This window comes from Rhinatrema bivittatum, chromosome 8, assembly GCF_901001135.1.
Source record: "Rhinatrema bivittatum chromosome 8, aRhiBiv1.1, whole genome shotgun sequence".
NCBI lineage: Eukaryota > Metazoa > Chordata > Amphibia > Gymnophiona > Rhinatrematidae > Rhinatrema > Rhinatrema bivittatum.
The window spans coordinates 79,834,078-79,852,615 of NC_042622.1; the positions used below are offsets into that span (position 1 = coordinate 79,834,078).

The 18,538-nt window shown below is 41.8% G+C and overlaps 1 protein-coding gene across 1 annotated transcript; it reads left to right on the forward strand.

Annotated features, from left to right (window-relative positions):
• The first annotated feature begins 7,754 nt into the window (after positions 1 to 7,754).
• On the forward strand, positions 7,755 to 18,196 carry SET (SET nuclear proto-oncogene). The gene is made up of 8 exons (XM_029612955.1): positions 7,755 to 8,190; positions 9,334 to 9,391; positions 12,344 to 12,486; positions 13,555 to 13,658; positions 13,820 to 13,933; positions 15,509 to 15,679; positions 16,536 to 16,688; positions 17,253 to 18,196. Exons 1-8 carry the CDS (start codon positions 8,118 to 8,120, stop codon positions 17,274 to 17,276), a joined length of 840 nt encoding a protein of 279 aa, XP_029468815.1. The 5' UTR covers positions 7,755 to 8,117; the 3' UTR covers positions 17,277 to 18,196.
• The last annotated feature ends 342 nt before the right edge of the window (positions 18,197 to 18,538 follow it).

The window sequence follows — 18,538 nt, forward strand, 5'->3', positions numbered from 1 at the left end:
GAAAAGGCCTGATTGCAGCGCACCTAATCGAAAATTGCTACAAACTTTTATACCGTTGGCACCATAGTCCTCTCGCTCTGAACAAACTATATCCAACCCTCTCTAGGAACTGCTGGAAAGGGTGTCAACAAGACGGAAGTTATTATCATATGTGGTGGTCATGCTCGTACGTCCAACAATTTTGGCTTCCATCAATCATAACGATGGAGGCTATACTGCGAGACAAGTGCTGTTGAATCTTACCACTGGCACTGAGCCTTTACAAGCCTTCCGAATGGAATGTTACATTTTTGTAGCTGCACGTTGTGTTTTGGCACGACATTGGAAATCTCCCAATACTCCGCAGTTGCTGGAGGTACAACGCATGGTATCTACCATTTACACTTTGGGCAAAATTACTGCATGCAAACACAATTAACTTTCTAAGTTTACAAAGATATGGGCGGCGTACGAAAATTGGCGGGAGACAACCCGATAATGTTACAAAAAGTCTTGGTTCCAAGGCTTAAGCGTGGTGTTGGAAATATACAGATGCTACTGGGGACATCAGTTATCGGAGTAGGAGTATACGGGGGGAAGGAGAAATGCCCCCGACGCAGCTCTCCATTTCATGGCTCTGCTTGCTGCTGGTGCTCTTCGAAATGCAGCAGAGACACCGCCACTGTCTGCTCCTTGCATCTTGGCCCCCTAGACGCGTGCCTCCCTAGTTTATTTAAAGGGCCTGCAACAGGAAAGGGCTACCGGCCCTTCCTGATGATATCATCGGTCCGGTACTATTTAAGGCAGGCTCTGGTACTTTTGCAAGCAAATGTGGATGGTTTTTGGTGTAAATACTACTATGCTAACACTTGCTTTCTGTCGGTCACAACTTTGATCCTTATGTGGGCCACTATTTTTTTTCACAGAAAGGGTGGTAGTTGTATGGAACAACCTCTTAATGAAAGTGGTAAGGCAAAAACAGTACTGGAATTCAAGAAAACAAGTTGCAAGCATAGAGAATCTTTAGTTATGCAGGAGTGAAGGGTAAAGCCTGGGATAAGCACAAAGGATCCCTAAGTGCATTTAGTTTAGTAGAATTTGATATACCGCTTTTCTATACAAAATCAAAGTGGTTGACAAAAAGAAATATATAACACATGCAATCCATAATAAATAACATTGAATATCATACAATAGACAATGCAAACATAAAAATCCATGTCTTAGCTGTAGGGGAGTGAGGGGTAAAGCTTGGAAAAAGCAGAGAATCCTTAGCTTTGGGGGACTAAGGGGTAAAGCCTTGAATAAGCACAGATTTGTAGCTGTGGGAGAGAGAGGTAAAGCCTGGGCTAAGGACAGAGGATTCAGAGCTGTGGCATAAAGGCTGGGGACAAGCACAGAGGATCCTTAGTTGAGGGATAAACTCTGGAGAAGACACAGAGAATCTTCAGTTGTGTAGGAGTGAGGAATAAAGCCTGGGATAAGGACAAAGGATACTGAGCTGTGGGGTAGTGAGAGGTAAATAAAGCTTGGGATAAGCACAGAAGAACCCTGGGTGTGAGGAGTAAATCCTGGAATAAGCAAAGAGAATCCTTAGCTGTGGAGGAGTAAAAGTTAAAGCCTGGGACAGACACAGAACATCCATTGCTGTGGGATAAAGCTTGAGACAGGCACAGAGGATCCTTAGCTGTGGGACAGTGAGGGGTAAAATCTGAGATGAGAACAGAGAATCCTTAGCTGTGGGGGTGTGAAGAGCAAAGATGGTACCTCTGATATGATGTTTTTAGAGCCTTCCAGGAAGCCACCCAGTTGACAAGTCTGTAGATTGCACTACCCATCACTTGTCTTGCTGAGAGGGAAGGCAAGAAGTGAATGACCTCTTTTAAAAAAAAAAAAGGTGCAAATTTCAGAAAGAATGGAGCTCCTTGGCAATGCCCATGAATGCAGCCTACAAAATCCCTAAGCACTCCAGCCTGAAGGGCTAATAGTGATGCCCAAGATACCCTGTAAATGTATCAAGTACACTTAACACTCTGCTAGAAGCTTGATTGTAAACAACATTGCTCAACAGTTTGTTGAACAGAATGTTAAATTCAACTGGATATATGGAAATTTATATAGTCTTCATAATTACAGACCCGTCTCCAATCTACCCCTCCTAGCTAAAGTCCTGGAAAAACTAGTTAATTCACGCCTATCTGATCACCTAGAACAGAACAATATTCTCCCATCCACCCAACACGGTTTCAGGAAGCATTTAAGTACTGAAACCCTACTGCTCTCCCTACATGATACCCTCATCAGAGGAATCGACTCAGGATCCTCGTACCTGATTGCAATGCTTGACATTTCTGCTGCATTTGATACAGTCAATCACGATGTCCTCCTCAATATCTTGAAGAGTATCGGGATTACTGGCAATGCCCTCACCTGGATTCAATCGTACCTCCAAAATCGCTTCTTTACTGTTTTAGTGGACAACAATGAATCTGACCCCATCAGTCTCCCTCAAGGTGTGCCCCAAGGATCCTCTCTCTCTTCTACCCTCTTTAATATATACATGCTTCCCCTTACCACGCTTCTCACTAACCTTCACATCAAGCATTTCATATATGCTGACGATGTGCAACTCATTTTCCCATTCTCTGACTCTCTACAAACTGCGCTACAGAACTGGGAATCCTGTCTCTCCTCTATCAACCAACTTCTCAATGACATGCAGCTAGCTCTAAATCCCAACAAAACTGAACTATTAATCATATCTAACAGGCATCCTCTCCCAGACATTCCTTTTGCATACTCATCTACCACTTTCCCCCCGCACACTCGCAACCTAGGTGTCCTTATTGACAATCATCTCACCTTTAAACCATTCATTAAATCCATCCTAAAGGAATGCTACTTTAAGCTCCAAACGATAAAAAAACTCAGACCCCTGCTTCATTTCTCCGACTTCCGCACAGTTCTCCAGTCTATCATTTTGTCTAAAATAGACTATTGTAACGCTCTCTTCCTTGGCATCCCTGCAATACATACCAAGCCTTTGCAACTTTTGCAAAACGCCGCCGCTAGGATTCTGTCAAACACAAGAAAAAGAGACCATATTGCCCCCACACTCATAGAACTACATTGGCTCCCAATAAAATCACGAATTCTTTATAAAGCACTCTCCATCATTCATAAAAGTCTGGTAAACTCCAACCTCAACTGGATCAACCCCCCCCTCCTCCCCCGCACCTCCAACAGACCCACCCGCACAGCCCTTCAAGGAACCCTTCGTGCCCAACCCATCAAAACTTTCAAACTATCCTCTTCTATTAGCAGAGCTTTCTCCCTCGCCGGCCCCACCTTATGGAACTCCCTACCCCATGATATACGCCTAGAGACACATACACCCAAATTCAAAAAAAAAACTGAAAACCTGGCTTTTCCAGCAAGCCTACTCCATATCCCCCCCTACCACTTAGAATTTCCCCCATTAGTGAATTCCTCTATAATATATACTCTTCGAGCTATGACTATGAATGCCTCCGATTTAAGACTAAGAATTTGCCTGCTGTTTTTTGTACTTTGAACTCTCCTATCTGTGTATATAGTTGGTTTACTCATATTGAGTTATATTTATAGCTAGTTTTCACCCCCCTGTTTAATGTACTCTATTGGTTATATGTAAGGGCCCCGCCCAAAAGTTAACCTTGTTCCGCTGTTATATGTAAGGGCTCTGCCCAAATGTTTTTGTTTTTTGTAAACCGATGCGATGTGTCAACGGATGTCGGTATAAAAGAGACCTTAAATAAATAAATAAATAAATAAATAAATAAGGGAAACGTGGCTTTGGGGATTGGAGAGAGGGAGGATCTAAAGCACGATGCTGTTTGATTGTAATTAATAAATGTTGTATTCCACATGAGCTGGGAAGAGCATGCCAGCCCAAGGAGTTAGTTATATTTTCTTGCAATGTGTTTAATAAAAAACAGATTTAAACTAAAAGTTTAAAAGGATGACCATTTGAGTTAGTTCTTACAGCCCTGTTTTACTCTACTGCCTGCATGGATTTATAGTCCTAATTTCCTTTGGTATGTCAACCCAGAATCGAAACATTGCGAGGAACTGTGGTTTTTAGCTATTTTATTTTTCCTGGGAATTTATCACTGTTTATTTACCCCCCCCCCCCCCCCAAAAAAAAGAGAAAAATTAAAAAAAAAACCCTCTAATTTCTTCCAGGTAAAATATGTTTTTGTTCTTGTAGTAATAACCACTGATAAATTCCAAAGAAAAATAAAACTGAACTCAAATATCTCTAAACATAGCTGTGCAGCTCGGCTAGTTATATCCGACTAACTAGCAGAGATAATTCAGCAGCGCAGCTGCGGCGCTGAATATACCGGCTATCTTAAAGGACAGCCCTAAAGCCCAACCAGAGTTAGCTGCATAATTTATGCTAACTGTTCTGCCTAGAAACACCTAGCCCCGCCCCCAATTTATGTAGCTAAATTCTAGCTGCATAACTCGTTATTGGGCTAGCATTTAGTCGCATTCTGCTCTCAATATAGCCAGGTGGCCATTTAGAAGGATAACATTTTAGTTAGCCTTCTAAATGGCTTTTGATGTGTACACTTAGACGTGGTAAGAAGCTGCCTAAGCTACACCACAAATTAGGCCCCCACATCTTGTGGGTGATCAACAAAGATCTTGGCCTAGAATAACATCGCCCGAGTGATGCTTATCTTAGTAACATCAACAGTGAAACAAAAACTACAAATACAGGCAAGCAAAGGAGTAAAACCAGGACCGGATTAGACCATCCTGTAAAAAATAGGAGCCAGCTGGTCACTAGTCAAGATAAAGGTTGTGGTATCTGATCTGAGATACATGACTACCAGGCACAAGGTACCTAGCAATTGCTGGAGGTGCACACCACTTCCATGATGCCAGATTTTTTTAAGGAAGGGGGAAAGGGACTCTCTTCCTTCACGATACACCCCCTCACCAAGCTGCACTGCAAACCACTGGTGCCAGTTCAGGTCCGATCTATCTGACACGGAGCAGATAACCCGTGCCCCCATAGCTCCCAGGGACTCCACGGGTGAGATAAACTGCTGAAAACAAAACAGGTTAAAAATTCAAAATGGCTACCGTCAGCGAAAGCAGAGCAAAACTAACAGGACGGACCAGCTGCAGTGAGGTGTCGCGGCCTCGCTCTTTGGCGGTCCCTAGTGGCATGCTACATCCCCAGCAGTACTGACTGCGACGTGAGAAAAAAAAGAGTAGCAAGGCAAAGCATTCACAAGCAGTTATCAGTTAGTCATCGCTAAAAGTTGAACGTTTACACAGATTAACGATGATAATCTGTGCTACTCTGAAGGGCCACAAAGTAAATGCAGTTCAGCGAACCGGAATGACTGACAGCACTTTTAGTTTCGAATGAATGTTTTGGTCAAGCGCAGGTTTTCGAATCTGGTCTGCATGTCCCACGAAGTTATCAATGCACATTTCCAAAGGGCTCTGCCTCACTAAACTTTGCATGGTTTGCCGTTTATTACTATCCTGGAGAAGTCTCCCTTTCAGCATGGCATAAACAGAGAATCCGTGTGGCAACAGAATGGTAATGAGGGAACTATGCAGCCTTTACTGAATGACATTTACAAGCAAGCAGCATTGTGCTTCCTGGATGGCATGAGGAAACCTGCACAGACAGTTGCAACTCTAAAAGGGTCACAATGAGATTGGGGGTTGGTTTCGATGTGGAAATTTGAATTATTTTGGGTAAATGCACATAACATTGCTGCTGGGCAGACTAAATGGGTCTTTTGGTCTGTGTACTACATACTATGTTGAGGTTAATCACTGCAGCTAGTAACATGAAATAGCATCTGTAAATACTTGGTATGCAATGGTTTTCAGGCCAAAAAGCTATTATTTATTTGATGTATATTCCACTTTTCAAATCACTTGAAAGTGAATTACATTCAGGTACTGTATATATTTAAATTCATCTTTAAAATGTTGATGTTGAATCAGCTATTATATGTTTGTTGCATGTTTCAGATTTTTTAAACTCTTGTAGGAAACCATAGGGTGGAAGCCCAATGGTTAAAGAAGCAAGCAGAGAACCAGAGAAACCAGGTTTCAAATTATATTTCTCCCACTGATACTCCTTCTCACCTTGGGCAAGTCACCCCAACCTCCAATGACTTGATACCAATTTAGATCGTGAGCCCTTTGGGGACAGGGAATGCCTACTGTAGCTGAATGTAACTTAAACGGAGTTCAAATTAGGCAAGGCAATTAATTAAAATCCAAAAACATGTAAGTCTCCATAAAGCAATTCTCCACCCTGATTCAGCTTGATGCCATGCAACAAAAAGAATGAAATTCTGGAAAATTAAGAGCAGGAAACCGATCCAGCTCCATGTTCTCTCCCCTCTTTTGTCGCCAGGCCTCATTTTCATTCCCCCTCCATCTATGCTCCAGCCTAGTGCTTCTTTGGTTATTCAAATTCAAGTTCTGGATTTGGATTTTAAGATGTACTTAATGGCCTTTCCCACTCCCAGAGGGTTTACAAAGTAGTTTGTATTTGAGGAAATGGAGAGTGATTTGCCCAAACTCATAAGGAACATCACCGGGAGAAGCAGGATTTAAACCCCAATTTCCCTAGTTCTAAGCAAGCTACTTTTCTACTCTTTCTGCATCTATCATTCCTGGGCTTCATGCTCTCGCCACCCCCCTCATACCTGGAAACTCTTGAGTCGTGGTGACCCTGTGATTGCTGATTAGTTGAGGGAGGGGAAGAACAATGTTCATCAGCTTTCTCTCTTCCATCACCATTAATTCACATTCTGTCTCTCCCCTCTTCAGGAATAAACCCCAGCATTTTTCCCATTCTTCCTTCCCTGACCCCAGTACTCTACTACTCCTCAAATAAGTCACAAATCTCTGATTTGTGCGCCTCACTCTACCCTCAGCTGGGTTGAGTCCCAATTCCTGGAATCACAGTTGTAAACTACACTTTTGTTTTACAGCTTCTCTTCCCACATGCTTCCTGCAGTGTGTGCTGTGCTGACCCCTTTCTCGTTTTCTATAGATTTCCAGAAGGGTGTGTGAGTGGAAAGGCCCCCAACTTTGTAATGTTTACCCGGAGACCCGGCAATTGATATAAGCTCCCCTTGGAGGAAATCCAAAGTTCTCCGTGTATGCCCACCACCCCGGTGTCCTTAGGGCTTATACTTTCTGCCCCTCTTCCCGCTTCCAAGTTTTATGCTCTATCCTCCTTCCCCCAAATCTCGAGCTCTCCCTCACGCCACTTGTCCCAGGACCTCTGCTTTCTCGCCAACGCTCTGTCTGCTGGCTGGACTTCATAATCTTTCCCCTTCCCCCAACACCTGTCCCAACCCTCGTGCTCTTCCCTCTGAAGCATGTGCGTGCCCAACTCAAACGAAGGAGGCTGTTGGGGGGGGGGGGGGCATATGATCCCCTTGAAATGGCGCGAGACAACCCGGGTAACCGCAGCGCGCGAACTGAAAAACAAGCTTTAGCTCCGCCCACCACCCCCACCCCGTTAGAATCGTCGTTACCCTGTCCCTGCCACCCCCGGCAAACTGGTCCGTGGTTACGCGCTGACGTACTATTGGACTTGACGTCCCCGTGCCTGTTTTTTTTTTCTTTTTTTTTCTTTCTTCTCTTACTTTCACTGGTGCCCGCCCTTCGTTTTTTTCCAAACCTTAGCAGGCTCAGCCAATAGGAAGAAGGCGCGAGTAAGCGTATTGGGAACGTAGTGTCGTGTGGGCGTGTTCTGCGTGCCGAGGTGCTGCTGGTGCGCCTGCGCGCAGCCTTCCCTGAGGAGGTAGTGCTTGTGCTCGGAGGAGCGTGAGTGTGTGAGAGCGCGAGCGCCGTTCGTTCCTCGCGGCTTTTTCTTTTATTATTCGGGAGCGCGAGGCCCGGGCTCGGCTTCTGCGGAATCTCCTGCCCGTCCTCTTTCCGCCTCTGCCGGAGTCTTGTGCGGCCCCCCCTTCCTTGGGCTTTGCCTAAACGCGCCGCCCGACACTCCAACAATAAAAGGGGGGAAGCCGGAGAGCCCGCGCCCCGCCGTTCCAGAAACTTCCCGGGAGAGCCACAACCAACCCACCGCAGCCCCCAACATGTCGGCTCCGGCGGCCAAAGTGAGTAAAAAGGAGCTGAACTCTAACCACGATGGAGCAGACGAAACCTCAGGTAAGGAGCAGGCGACGGTAGTGGCCTCCACACGCAGCGCCGCCATTTTCCGCGCGGGAGGGAGGGAGGAGAGAAGGCGGAGGAAGAGAAGTAGGCCGGCGCGCCGAGGCCTCGTTGGCGTCTCTGGGGTCCATAGCCGCCCGCCTGGGCTCCGGGTTCGCCCTACTCATTGTGCTCCGCCATGATGTTTCCTGCCTGGGCCGCATGGTGTGGGATGGGGGGGGGGTCTAGCCTTGGCGCTATGTTCTAGGGCCGCTGCCATCTTTTCTGCCATTTTAATGGGCCGCGCTCGGCAGTCTCTGGGCTCCTGACGGCTAGGCACGTGCTGGGTCCCCGCGACGCGGGTCCTAGAGTTACTTTATTGCATTGATGGAGCTGGAGGCGCCGCGTGTACCACTATAACGCGGCGCAGTCCTAACGGAGAGTTTCCGGCCTGAGGCCTGCCCCGGTCTCTTGCTCCGCCGGCTTTGCTTAGGAAGACAGCACAGGGCCTGCAACATCTTTCATAGGTTCCTGAGGTTTTCTCATAGCCGACTCTCCTAGCTGACTGTTAAAACTGCTGAGATTAAACTCGCACTTCTTTAAAGCACACGCTAAAAATATTAAACTCGGAAGCAAGAAGTTAATGTGCCAAAGTATTGGAAGTCAAATGAACAAAACCAAATGTGTGAAGAAAATACTTAATACATGGTTTAAGCATATACAATGTAAATACTCATGTTTTAAATGAGGAAAGCATTTTTACGTGCATATATTTTTAGACCAAAAAGCATATTTACACGTAAACCTTGCATACAGGTCCCAGCATCAGAACTACTTTTATCTTCTGCCCATAAATGAAAGAAACACAGCTAAGCCAAAACATCTGGCTGCATGTGTCTTGGGGGGGAGGGGCATAATAGGTAATACTATTAAATCTATAGTATGTTGTGCGGGACATAGCTGTGTGCACTACTTCATGTAAATCCGTGTTCTCTGCCCCTTAGTGCAACTTCAAACTGGGTAAGAAGCATGTTACACCTCATGTTTCAAAAAGCCTTTGCAATAAGATTTACAGAGAAAATAAACTCACTATTATTAAAATGCCTAAATGAGACAATTTACCTTGTTTTCCTGGAATTTGACTTGCTTTTATACTTGCAGAAAAAGAGCAACAGGAAGCAATTGAGCATATTGATGAAGTTCAGAATGAGATAGACAGGTGAGTTCCCTGTTGTATGTTAGTTTTTCAGTAGATGGTGGTTCATGCCCTCATATTTTAGCCCTAGGTGTATTTATAATGTTTTACAGTTTAATGTGGTTTTGCTTGTTTTTCTATAACTGTTAATTTTGCAGCTCATGGGATATTGTCTGTAAATGGGTTGACTTTGTGCATACCTTGACAGGAATGAATGACCCTCACTTATAAGCCCAATGTGTGCTAGTGGTGAAATAGAAATTAAAAATGCATCTTTTTGGATGTATGTGAATTTACTATAAATGCAGTTGCTGCTCTAATAAGCAAGTCCTTAAGTATTTTAGATCTGCCTGGAAATTAAACAATTTAAGCAGCAGGATTAAGTTTTGTTTGGGGTTTTTTTTGTACAATAGTTTGTATTTAAAATGATGAAGGCTTGTTTTTCTTCTGAAGAAATGTTCTTGGTATTTAGAATCCCCTGTAATCATTGTATTGATGTGTATGCATAACTTTATATAAATTAAAATACCAGTGGAGGTGATAGCAACTGAATGACAGAATCAAGCATCCAAGCATGATTTGGAGCTCGAGTCTCAAGTTAAGGTACTGGATGAACCAAGAGGTCTATCTGGTTACCTGAGAAATGGACTAGGAAGACTTTTATTTGGAGGGTGTTAATGTATATCATAAATATTACTTATATTGTGAGTCATAGAAAATATTCTTGGATAAACAAATAGAAACAGAATCTGATGGCTAAGTTCAGTAAGGCCCCTTAAGGCTGATTAGATTCGTTTCTCATATAATGCCATAGATTCTACTTGATAGCTTTCTCCTAACTATTAAGCAATTAAAGATTTTCAGTGTTTCACGTGGTTGCCTGAACTTGGTTATTGTTTTTTGCCCCTACCTCCACTGAGGTGGTTCTATTTGTCTGCTACCCTTCTGTGAAAATTTTTTATTACTGAGCTGGGCTAGAAAAATCCCAGGAGCTAAGTCAACTGGGCACCTAAAGTTTGGCACACTGTTACAAAACTTCAAAAGCAAAAAAAAAAAGGGGGGGGGGACGACTAGACCAAATAGACACAAATATAGAAAAGGACAAACTACAAAGGCAAAATAGCAACACAAAATTTACCTAGGCTATTTTATTTAACTGGATATCCTGCCTTCCCACCTTAAGCAGTTTATAGTACAATCCATCATAAACACAAAGCTGACACCCATCTATGAATTAAATGTAACCTCACTCCTTAAAACTGTGTACAGTGTCTTCCCTCTGTAAGACTAGTCTTCCTCAACCACAATTTTCCTCAGTATTTGCATCACAAACCAGGTCCCTGGTAACATGCTACTTGGCATAGCCATATTTTAACTTTCTTCCTATACTTAAGGTAGTTGGTTTCTAAGCGCACTTCAGAGGTTAGGTTATTCCAAAGTGTAGGAGCAAAATTTTTGTCCTAAGTTTAAATATTTCAACCCTGTCTCGAAGGCTCTAAAAAGGTAGCTTCAGATAATCAGTTATGAATATGTAAACCACAGAAGCAAATTTTCCAGCGGAAAGGAAATAGTTTTGATTTGCTCAGAAAAAAATTGCATACAAGTATGAACAGAACAAAAAGTAACTCATGTTTTATAGAGCTTTTTGTAGCCTTTCTCTGGAGATGCTGCATACCCTTTTGGTGCTATAGAACTGGTCATTACTCCAAATGAAATCTTACCAGTACAAAGGCATCACATTATATAATGGTATTTCCATTTTCATTCTGCTACACCAGTCCAGCCAAGCCAAGTGGGTTATATGCCCCTACCTGTTTGTTCATTTATTTTAAAATATTCCTATTCTGCCCTTATATTCAGGGCATATTACAAAAATACACAATATTTCACAATGTGTCGGATTATAACTAACAAACTATGAACACAAAATATAAAATCAAATCTCTAAAACAAAGGGTCAAATAAGACAGGTGAAAGTAGAGAACAGTTTTCCTTGGTGTCAGTATTGCCATTACTTAAAAGTGGTGCAGCGCAGGAACAACTCTGTATTTCCAGCAGATGATAGGAACTGGTGGTACAGCAGAATTTCTTTTCCAGGCATTGACAATCATTGGGCCAGGCCCTCTGATATGCTCAGAGGAGCAAGCCTGCTGAGGGTTCCTAGTCCCCGGGGGGGGGGGGGAAGGGGTGGGGAGTTCGGCCTTTCATTTTCCCTTGATAGATGACGTTTCACAGTGCTTCTATAGAGGCATCACCTTATATAATGGTTCTCTTCCTATGCACTGTAGCATGGCCCGTGACACACTGTTTCTCAGCCTTGAAATTTAATTTGACATTCTGCCATTTTTAATCAGTGGACGATTCATAACTGATTTCACTTTAGGAGATCTCTTGTTTACACATTTGTGTTGTGCCCCTACCTCATCTATGTTTCTTGGAAGAATAGTCTGGTGGTTAGAGCATCAGGCTGAGAACTAGGGAAGCCAAGGTTCAAATCCCACTATCGCTCCTTGGGCAAGTCACGTCACCCTCTATTGCTGCAGATACAAACTTAGATTGTGAGATCTTTAGGGACAGGGAAAATCTTTTCTACCTGAATGTATCTCGCTTTGAGCTAAGGTGAAAAGGTGTGAGCTAAATACACTAAAATCCCTCATTTACTACTCCCTTGGATTTCTGCACTCCAAAAGAGGAGAGGCAATGTAGGATAGAAATATAATTTTTTGAAGATTCTAGTTAGTACCTTTCTCTAGTTTTGAGAAGAATCCATGTATTTTCACTTTAAGAAGAAAACTATAGTTTGACAGTCTATTTACTCTCTAGGAAGCCATATAGTGGTTAGACTTTCCTTTTTCCAAAGTCATGTGTGGCTTTGTTCTGAGATGCTAATGAGATTCTCTTGTTAGAAATATTCCCTGTAATGTATCTTTTTCAGCCCAGCCCTGATTTATTTTTCTTCTCACCATTTTTTGTCAGACTGAATGAACAAGCAAGTGAGGAAATTTTGAAAGTAGAACAGAAATACAACAAGCTCCGCCAACCATTCTTCCAGAAGAGGTCAGAATTGATCGCCAAAATCCCAAACTTCTGGGTTACAACATTTGTCAATCACCCACAAGGTATGAAATGCCAAAAATATGTACTATTACATTTTTTAACCATTTGATTAGTTGTCAGTATTTTTCCAATGAGGATGATATGGAAACTATTTTGGAAGACTGCATGCCATTCTGTATGCATCCTTTGAAAGGGCTATGTTTGATTCCTTACTGCTTCAGTATTGGGACCATGCCAGAGCTGCCAGTCTGGATAGCAAAGAACATTCTCTTCTCCAAGGAGTCTCGAGCGAGCTCTCAACATTAGTCTGGTGTATCAGGGAGAGGAGAAGCTTGCAGGATCTTAGATCAGAGGGGAGCATGAGGTTTGAATTGATCTTGAATGAGAGCAAAATCAGGTATCAAACTGGTTTGGTGAACTAATATAATAGGAATTTTAGGAGTGCTTTTTTGAGGTGTATATGGCAGGGGGAAATTTAGGTTTATTATGGAATGCATTTTTGGGTTAACATAAGAGGTGCCATCCTAGGTCAGGCCAGGGTTCCTCGAGCCTAGCATCCTGTCCCCAACAGTGGTCAGTACCCAGAAGATCCCAGATATTTGATCTTTCACTACCCTCAATAAGTGATTTTCTGAAGTCTACATGGTTAATAACTGTTTATGGACTTTTCCTTTAAGAGCTTGTCCAACTATTTTTTTTTTGTCATGTCTTCATTCAGTAGCTGGTCATTGGTGCAGAGGCTGCTGCTCTAATGCAATAGTTTCAAAGGTTTAAAGCTTCAATTCTGAATTATCAATACAAGTGACCTTCTGCTTGGTACTAAGGATAAAGTATCAATCCTTAAAGGATGGTGCCCTACTAAGTCAATTTAAAATGTCTGAAGATCATTAAAACAAATTTAACATGAATGTAACTTGAGTAATTTCCTCTGTAGTAAAGAGTTTTGAAAACTTTTCCAAATTCTCATAATATTGAGAACAAAAAGTTTACCAGGTCAACCAGTATTAACTTGCCCTCTGTGGGGTAGATATGTTCCTTCAACTAGCAAGGAACAAGAAATTGATTTTTGCCTACTTGATGAATCCTTCTTGCTAGGCTATTGTGTAATCTGTGTAATGTATGTGCCCTAGTATCTGCACTGCTGGGGGAAGAAGATGAAGAAGCACTTCATTATTTGACTAGGGTCGAAGTGACAGAGTTTGAAGACATCAAGTCAGGCTACAGAATAGATTTTGTAAGTAACATCCAACACATTGTAGAACTTTTACCACCTGTTAAAGACAATATTATTGAACAACATTTGTGCATAGGCTATATGAGCTGCATATCTACATAATGTTTAATCACTTTTTATGCATATTGTGATATTTATATGTATCATGTGATGTATTTCAGTATTTTGATGAGAATCCATACTTTGACAACAAAGTTCTCTCCAAAGAGTTTCACCTCAATGAGAGTGGAGACCCATCTTCAAAGTCAACAGAGATCAAATGGAAAGCTGGAAAGGTACATGCCAGTTTTGCCGTGTTAACAGCTTGGGAGCAGTGCTGTCATTTTATATGCTGTAAAAAAAAAAAAATGCTGTTACAAGATTTTTGCTTATTTTCTTAACACCTTTTATGTTAATATTAGTGGTTAAAATTGGTAAGAAATTGCATACTTGATTCTGTAGAAAACAGCTCAGGATTGTGACAAGATAGCTGTCAATACTATCTTAGTATGTGAATTTTAAAAATTGCATAAATCCATGCCCATAAATATCAGGAATTGTATGAAGGGAATGTTTTTGTTAAATGCATTTTTAAATGTATTTTTATTAAATTTTTGGTAAAAATATCAGAACATTGAGAGATTTTTCAAGTCTGTTTGTCATTACAAACAATCCCTTATCACATCTCAATCCCACTGCTATCTTTATTACTCCCCATTACTGTACAGGCAAGATTGCCACATCTGTTTCATTGAATTTTTTGCAAAAAACAGTAAACATTTATTATATATTTAACTTTGAACATCGGTAGGTCTTTTTGGTGTTTGTCACTTTTTTAAATAGCATACAAGGGGTATTCAGTTTGCTTATATCTACATTTTTTCAACATAAAGCAGCTTTTTATATTTGTAACTTTATATTTTTCTAATTTGCAACTTGGATTGTTTAAACATGCAGGTTTTGACTTGCGTGCATAATTTAGTGCATCTTCAAGCTAGAGTTTTTCTGCTTACCTCGTGGCAGCAGGAATGTGCTGTCAGGCTGTGATCTTCATGGTCAGACAGCTACTGCAGGTGCATTAGCCATTATTCTGATCTGTGCCCGATTAAGACTTTGCTTAGCATTCTTCAGTGTATGGAAATCCTGAACTTGTCTTTCTGTGGAAATATAAACAACTCTGAAGAGCAAACTACTAATGGGCCGATTCAGTACGAACGCCTGCTCTCCCGGCGCACGCACTGGCCACTTGCCGGTGCGTGTGATGCAGTATTTAAATGAGCTGGTGCGGTAGAAACGGGCAAAAGGAGCGACAGCTGTCAGCGGGTTTGACAGCCGACACTCAATTTTGCCGGCGTCTGTTCTCGAGCCTGCTGACAGCAACAGGCTCTGAAACCGGACGCCGGCAAAATTGAGTGTCCGGTTTTCAGCCAGACAGCTGCCCCATAATTTACATTTTTTTTTTTTTTAACTTTTTACACCCTTCGGAACCTCTGACTTAATATCGCTATGATATTAAGTCGGAGGGTGCACAAAACGCAGTTTTTACCGCTTTTCTGTGCACTTTCCCGGTGCCTGCAGAAACTAGCACCTGCCTTTGGGTAGGTGCTAATTTCTTAGAGTAAAATGTGCGGCTTGGCTGCACATTTTACTTACTGTATCCCCCGCGCATATGGGCGCTATTAGGTGCCATGGGTTGGACGTGCGTTTTCCTCTCCTTACTGAATAAGGGGTAAGGGAAAACACGCGTCCAAGAGCAGGCTACTGTATTGGCCTGTAAATTTGTACAAGAGAATGTCGTCTTTGAGAGGATTTTGTCATCCCTTCAGAGGAAATTTGTAGACCTAGATGTGTAATTTTCGTTTGGCTCCTAGGACTTGACAAAGCGCTCCAGCCAGACACAGAACAAGGCCAGCAGAAAGAGGCAGCATGAAGAACCTGAAAGCTTCTTCACCTGGTTCACTGACCACTCTGATGCAGGGGCTGATGAGCTGGGAGAGGTCATTAAGGATGACATCTGGCCAAATCCACTGCAGTACTACTTGGTGAGTGCTGCATACTACTGCACTACTTTTTCCAAGAAGCTTTTTTTTTATTATCTTTGTCATTTAAACCAGCTGTACCTATCGGTCATTGTATATTACTTCATATATCCTGGTGGTAAATAGTAAAATCAATTTTATATCAAATTTACTAAAGTGATAATTAAATCATATAACTAGCTGTAATCATGATTATACATAGTCATATCTGGTTTAGAATCCTTTGTGCGTCTAAACAATGACTGGTCAATACATATTGACTAGTCATTTGTTTAGCCGCACATTTATATTTGATCTAGATCCAGTGTGGTTTAGAATCTTTGCTATCACGAAGCTAAGTATTAGCCCCTCCTAGAAGGTAAGGAAGCAACCTTTAAATGTTACAAATAAGAAAAATTTACATTTTAATCACCCACCTTTCCTTCAAAATTAAGGCGCATTACGATAATTTAAGCATTTCCGTTGTATATTATCACAGGCTTAAAAGTAAAATACTTCATACAGGTGGGCATTACTAAATATGCATTTTGAAAATTTTGTACCATATGTAAAGTACTTTGTCCCGTAGACACAATGGGAAATTTTTTGACCACCATGAGCATTTGAACTCTTAAGGTTGCTGTAACATATTTGCTGTTTGAAGGGGTGACTCTTTATTTTGAAAGCTTGCTTTTCATGCTGGGAAAGCAGTGGCTGATGTGAAATAGGGAGTGATGTGATTGAACCTTTACTTGCACTGTCCTTTCACCAGAGGTTTTTTCTCTTGTCAGTTTTGTGCTCATCAGCCAATAAAATACTAAAGAGAATGACTTAATAGATTGTATTGTCTGTACAGATATTACCATTTATTTGTTTCCAGGTTCCGGATATGGAGGATGAAGAAGGGGAAGGAGAAGAGGAGGATGATGATGATGAAGAGGAAGAAGGATTGGAGGATATTGATGAGGAAGGTGATGAAGATGAGGGAGAAGGGGAGGAGGAAGATGAAGAGGAGGAGGAGGGAGAAGGAGAGGTAAGAAACCTTGGTCTCATACATTCCTGTTGGAGGGGGATGGGGAGAGCAGTTCTGAGCTTAGCTTTATGCAGTGTTTAGCCTGTAAAGGAGGCCCAATGTTAGGGGAGTTGGTATGTTCTTATGGAACATACCACCAGCAGGTGTGGTTTCTTAGCATGTGTGGATTTTCTTTCTTTTCCTCAAAGGAGGAGTAGCCTAATAATTTAGAGCAGTGGGCTGTAAAAGGAAACCAAGAGTTCAAATCCTGCTAACACTCCTTGTGACCTCAGGCAAGTCATTTCACCCTGCATTGCCTCTGGTACAAACTTGGATTGTATGCCCTCTGGGGTGAAAAAAATTCCTACTGAACCTGAATATCTCAACTTGAGCTACTAATGAAAAGGCATAAGCTAAATCTAAAACAAAATCTCTAGAGACATTTTACTCAACTTGTGCTATCACTGAATTAGTAAGTTGTCAGCCTTTTGCAGCAATTTTGTTGATTGAAAAGACACTGCTTGATAGTGGGTAGGAGTGCATATACCACCTTTATCTGTTACTTGTTTTCATCTTTCTCTGCAGGAGGATGAAGGAGATGACGATTAATTGATCACTGATGGATTCCACCCCCTTTTTAACTTTTTTTAATTCATTCTCCAATCCCAGGGAACAAGTTGCTGGCTTATTTTATTTTTTTCCACACCCCCCCTGTGCTCAGTCGCCTTGTTCTCTTGGTCTTTTTTTATTTTCTTTCTCGTTACATCATGGTTCAAATTTATTTTCTGTGGGTAAGGGGGAAAATCCTTAACAAAATGGAAATCTCTCTACCTGTTTCTGTTCAGGTCTCACTCAATCCCTCTGTCTTAGCCCGAACACTATAAACTTTATGAAATCACCTTGTGTTCTGTGGGGGTTGGGGAAGAAATCCTTTGCTTCCTTCACTTTGCTGGAGGCTGGCAAGTGCTTAGGCCCCTGTGTAGTAGTGCATAGAACTCTAGCTTTCCCTTTTTTCCCCTCTGTATATTGGGCTCTGAGATCACTGTGTCTCCCTGTGAATATGGACAGTTAGCATTTACCAACATGTATCTGTCTAATTTTCTCTTGTTTAAAAAAAAAAAAAGTACAAAAAAATACAACCTGGGGTTATAGAAAGTCAGGGTGGGTTTTGAGATGATTGGGATGGGGGAGGGGTGGTAAGTGGGCATTTTGACAACATGGCTTTGCTCTCCTTTGGCATGTTGTTTAATTGTGATGTTTTACAAGACATCCATGCAGTTTAAGATGACACTTTTAAAATAAAAAAAAATTTAAAAAAGAGAAAACTGTACCGTGAACTCCTGATGGCTTTAGGTCCTACCAGTCAGTGGAGCAGCAGCAGAACCTCTAGGATCTGATTGGAACAGACATTCTCTAATGTCATTTTTTTGATGTTTATTTTTTTTTTGTTTCACTGGAAGAGATGCTCAGTTTTAAACGTTAAAAGTGTACAAGTTGCTTTGTTACAATAAAACTCAATGTGTACACGAAGGGACTAAGTGTTTTTCATTATCATGTAATTTGGTATACCTGTGTTACGGTGCCAGTCCATTGTATTATCTGTAGTTAGCATAACCCGATATGCTTTATGCAGCTTTAAGAAATTTCTCACACTCACTAGTTCAAAGCAGGTAACAGGATAAAAATTCATAAAATGATCATAGACATACAAAAAAAGGGGGCAAAAGGCAGAGCAGCTTGAGGATGGAATAACATCAACTTTGACATAATTGCCTTGGTTGCCTAGTGTAATGTTGAGGGTGGCATTCTGGTTAGGCACAGCCAGTTCCCTAGGCTATGTACCACTTTTAGTGGTGGGGATTTAGGATATG

Bases quoted from the DNA above. Each gene is read 5' to 3' on its own strand.
- SET (XM_029612955.1), top strand. From the start codon at position 8,118: ATGTCGGCTCCGGCGGCCAAAGTGAGTAAAAAGGAGCTGAACTCTAAC. The intron at 13,934-15,508 runs GTACATGCCAGT...TTTGGCTCCTAG, and splicing joins TCAAATGGAAAGCTGGAAAG to GACTTGACAAAGCGCTCCAG. The intron at 16,689-17,252 runs GTAAGAAACCTT...CTTTCTCTGCAG, and splicing joins AGGAGGAGGGAGAAGGAGAG to GAGGATGAAGGAGATGACGA.